This window comes from Strongylocentrotus purpuratus, unplaced genomic scaffold (genome assembly GCF_000002235.5).
Source record: "Strongylocentrotus purpuratus isolate Spur 01 unplaced genomic scaffold, Spur_5.0 spur5_scaffold_19, whole genome shotgun sequence".
Lineage (NCBI taxonomy): Eukaryota > Metazoa > Echinodermata > Echinoidea > Camarodonta > Strongylocentrotidae > Strongylocentrotus > Strongylocentrotus purpuratus.
Window position 1 is genome coordinate 6,163,995 of NW_022145604.1, and position 5,065 is coordinate 6,169,059.

General features: G+C 39.5%; 1 protein-coding gene across 1 annotated transcript; it reads right to left on the bottom strand.

Annotated features, from left to right (window-relative positions):
- Positions 1-2,205: 2,205 nt before the first annotated feature.
- Positions 2,206-4,836, bottom strand: LOC585783 (protein slit-like). The gene has a single exon (XM_030989950.1). The coding sequence runs from the start codon at positions 4,834-4,836 to the stop codon at positions 2,209-2,211; it is 2,628 nt and encodes an 875-aa protein (XP_030845810.1). The 3' UTR covers positions 2,206-2,208.
- Positions 4,837-5,065: the final 229 nt, after the last annotated feature.

Sequence of the window (5,065 nt, forward strand, 5' to 3'; positions counted from 1 at the left end):
CTTACTAATCAAACATTACTACTTAACTTTATAGCTAGAAATAGTATCCTGCGTTATTTTTAAATCCCTTATTGTGATAACGTATTATTTATGAAAGACGTAAACTTAAGATTAGTACAGAACAAAGATAAAAAGGAAAGAAGAAAATAATACAACATATTAAAACGTAGTACAGTCTAACCTGGATGAATAGTCACATTGCGAAAAACCGCTGTGCGTGTGGGTGTGTGTTTTTGTACGGAAATGTGTTTTGCATACGAGTATATGTATAGGCCCACTTTTGGGAGGCGCGATGGCTCAGTGGTAGAGCGGGGGTTCTCAAACTTTTTCCTTGATGGTCCAGATGTGATTTCCATGAAAACTAAAAAGGTCCGAAAAAATGGGCAAATTTAATTTACTAAATCAATTATTTTGTATAGATTTAGGTTCGTGATATTATACATTCGTCTCTTTACGCGTATCTTAATTTTAAGAGTTAAGACAGTGGAACGTGGTAGTTCTGGTATACATGTAGGGTATATCAGTGGGAAAAGTAGCACTGTTTTCCGGCAAAAATCCGCCTAAACATTGGCACAAATGGAATGATTGCAAGACGAAGGCATTAATGCAAACGTTCTGACAATCTACTCCTAACATTTACAGTAATGGCACTTGTTTACTAAAGAAAATGAGGCTTGTGTTAAGGTCTTTATCCTATATCTGATCTGAGGGGAATTGTTACGGTTTAACCCTAAAAAGTCCGGGTTATTTTGGTTCACAATTCAATTCAATTTAAATAATTGTATTTCCTAAACTAAATCAAATATGAGCTCTCAGTCAAGGTCAGAGGGGGGGGGGGCAGGGGTGGTTGCCCCCTTGGAATCTCAGTCATGGAATGACAAAAAAAACTTGGCATATTGATAGGGTATCTCATAAAGAATAAGTCCATGGAATTTCATATTTATGTCTGAAATGGCGTTTGAATGATAACTAATTAACTATTCACATATCCGATATGATAACTAATTAACTATTCACATATCCGAGAAGAAACAATTCTTCATTTTTGTACAGAACATAATATATAGGGAAATGTTCATTTTGGCAGCGCGGTGATTGTTTACACTACGCAGTGACCAATGGTACCCTTTGGTCGAACGTATATACATGTGAAACCAAAAGGCCCTATTAAAGGTACTATGTCCCATTTGCAGGCCCAAAAAATGAAAAAGTTAAATTCCAACTGCATTTGAAAGATAATACTTATTTAGTACTTCCCTAAAAAAGGTGGGGCATGAAAATGTCTTCAAGTGGGAAAATAATGACTATTAGTTGTCAAATCGACTTTAGGGCTATAGAGCCCAAAAGTAATAGTCTTGATTTTCAGACAATTATTGTACCGAATGGTCATACGTTTTATGCTGCGCAAAGGTTCAATCAGTTTAATCTTGGCCATCACAAGAAGTCGGTTATTGATGTAGACAAATGCTCATGTACCCTTTACAACTCTTTTCATGTATGCTATTACCAAAGAAGAAAAAAAAGCCAGTCAGTCACTCAATAGTGTCTGACTGTGAAGTCTAGCAAGTAAACGGGTTTCCTTGCATAATTTGAATATGAGGACACTGCTAACGTTTAAATTTCACAGATAGGACATACATGACATATTCATAATTCCTGCAAAGTTCAACAGAATTTGAGGTTGGCTGCAAAAGGGACATAGTATCTTTAAGGTTTAAACAAACAAAAAAGTTCCCCCGGAGGTCCGGATTAACATGTCCAGCGGTCCGGACTTTGGGAATCCCTGGGCCCCGTCTTACAAAGAGTTGATATCAATCGCAACTATGTACATAAGAGATAGGAGACTGCAAATTTGCGATTGATTGGAGGACTTGCGATTGATTTGGATCAATCGCAACTGTTTGTAAGACGGGGCCCAGGTCTAGAGTAACATGAAGAGTAATTGTTGCTATTTCTTCTATCAACCGGTATACTGCACAAGAGCAAAACCAAGATATTACGCCATTAAGTGTATCATAATTTATGCATGACCACATATAATGGATTTATTAATATAAATTGACATCAGATGTGTTTGCCACTTTACATTTAGTCTGATCCTAGCTCCAGTAGGGCTCTTAGCTTAATGCATGAATCAGATATACAAAAATATGAGATACGGACAGTAATGTATGGAACAAACTAGCCCGAAAATAAGTCAGACCGCTACTACTCGTTGGGGATCAAGTCATTGGTCCTGAGATTAATGGTGAGATTTTTCACCAGTTTATTCCAGAAAAAATCGTGTCCTCTCACGTCCTCGGTCCAATGTTGGTAGGGTCTGCCGTCACTTAAATATAACCTTGCCAAGAATGGTATCTCCTCGTCAGGGATGTCTTCGAGAAAGACCACGACTACGAATTCAGTCTGGGTGTCGCTCACATGGTCCATGGCGGTGCGGAATTTGTGCATGAACCAGCGATCATTCACAGCGGCTCTGCTGAGTAGAATGATGGTTTTGTAACTATGGCTCACCACGTAGTCGACAGCGTCCAGATAGTGCATACCAATGATGAGGTCTTGATCACCAAAGACATTCCTCTGAAACTGCGGGAGCCGTTCTTCCAGAGCTGGTTGGAGTAGTTGACGAACCCATTCTTCGTCGTTATCGTAGGAAATAATATTCAAGTCGAACTCATAATCGTTGTGCTCCCGGGCGTCTCGCATCTCTTTATATCCAATTACCATTAGTTTCAAGAGAAAGAGTTTGTACTTCATCGACCATCGGTTGTGATAAATGACTGCGACGATGACAGCCAAGAAAATGCCGGCGAGAGGAGTCAAGCCTACAAGAACAAAGTTGCATCCACAAAGTTTACAGGGATCGAAATCATGCAAAGGTTTCCAGCGAAGAGGTTCTAAAGAGGCCGATGAACAGATGGTTCTATCCTCGTCAATGACATCAATATATCCACTCATCCAATCGCGTAACCATCGTAGATCGCAGTTACAGCTGATAGGGTTCAATGAAAAATCGAAAGATAGAAGCGAGGATTCTATCGGTTCAAATGTCGTTTGGTTGAGACGGGTTAATCTATTGTTTGATAGCAAAAGAGTAGTCAGTCTGGGATTGTTCGAGAAAAGTTGTTCACCAAGGTATGCTAAAAGGTTGTCCTTAAGATTGATAATAGTCACTTGATCTAACATTTTGAATATTTCAAAATTAAGTTGTTGAATCAGGTTTCCACGTAAATTTAGCACCCGAAGCGATTCCAATCCCGTAAAAGCTAATGGATGAAGGCCTGAAATATGACAGGCTTCTAAACTAAGGTTCTGGAGAGCAGAGAGTTGTTCGAAGATCCTAGCTGGAAAGAAAAGGTCTAAATAATTGTGGCTGAGATCCAAAGTAATAAGATTTGACAATCCGTCAAAAAGAGAGACATTCAGGATTCTATCCCATATATCACTTGTCACCAGCCCCGATGCACGGATTTCCAAATCTTTAATGCCTTGTGAATCTTTGAGGAATATTCTAGGGGTCGTATAGGCCAAAGGGATGGTCATGCCATTCATGGAAAGGGTTGTTAAGTTCGGGGCTACCGGATGAAATGTGGACATACTGCATTGGTTCAAGTCGATGGTTTGAATTCCTGTCAGTTCCGATAACGACGTGATTTCCAGGACAATAAGGGCTTTGTTAAAGCTTAGATCTAACAGCGTTAGATTTCGCAAACCGAGAAATGCGAATTCTGAGATTGTTGTCAAAGAATTGCCGCGTAAGTACAACACATTCAAGTCCAGTGCCCATACGTCACTATTTGGGTTTATATATTTTATTTGATTGGAGTTCAAGTTCAACAATTTTAGCCCCCGCATGCCTTGAAAGAATATCGGTTCAACAGTGACGATATTGTTTTGCGATAGATCAAGTTCCACGAGTCTTGTCAAGTTTGAGAACACGTACGGAGAGAGGGATTGGATCTCATTGCCCGATAATCTGAGAAAAGTAAGAGAGCAATTACGGAAGAAATCTCGTGGCAAGACTGTGAAATTTGTATAAATTATACCGAGCCCCACTTTTTCAGAGCGACAAATTCCGCTATAAATATCCTTCAGTATCTCAAGTGACAAAGGGTAGTCTCCAAGGGCCAGTGATCGGACACGCAACGATACAATAACGTTTGGGTCTACTGATTTAATAGGATTCCCGGTCAGATCAATATAATCAATTTGACATCCGAAGAAGAAGGATTCTGCCGTGAGATACTCGATTTCATTAAAAGTCAAGTAAATATTCTTTGCTCTGCCACAAAGGCTCATGTTAACGAAAGTGAGTTTGTTGTCGCTAAGGTCTAAATACTCTACATACGGGCTCCATTTCAGAGTGTCGTTTGGAAGCAGTTTCAGATTCGAATCAGACAGATCCAGGATGGACAGGTTCTTAGACCACCTGAACAGGTCTGTAGCTGGGAGAACTAGATTAAGGTTGTCTGATATGATTAAGGTTTTCAATTCCTTTAGAGGGTAAAAAGATGCAGATTCTATCATTCTGATGTCGTTTGAGGAAAGATCCAAGACCTGGATCAAAGGGTATCTCTTGAAAGAAGAACTCAGGATGAAAGTGATATTGTTGTACGCGACATCGAGTTCTTTAATATCGTCCGGAATATTCTGAGGGATGGAGTCCAACCCCCGATAAGAGCAATCGGCTTCCTTCTGCTCGGCATCATAATGACATATCATAGGAGATGTAAACATGGCATCTTGGTGTATTGTTTGGATGAGCGTCGGTGTTAGAATACACGCTACAACCAATGATAGACAGCGTAAAAGAGGTGTTCGTCGGATGAATGCCATAATAACCGATTCCCGTCTGAGTCTGAAAAAATAAATGGAAGATAATAAACTGTAGAAAACCAACCTCCACATTAAAAATCATAACCCTGACCACATGTCTATCACTGACCTTAACTCTAACCCTAACCCGAATACATTCTACTGATGCTTATCTTCACTTATGTCACACTAATTATTTCTCTCTAAAACTTGAATTATATGCAATGGAATATTACTAAAGTTTAGAGCC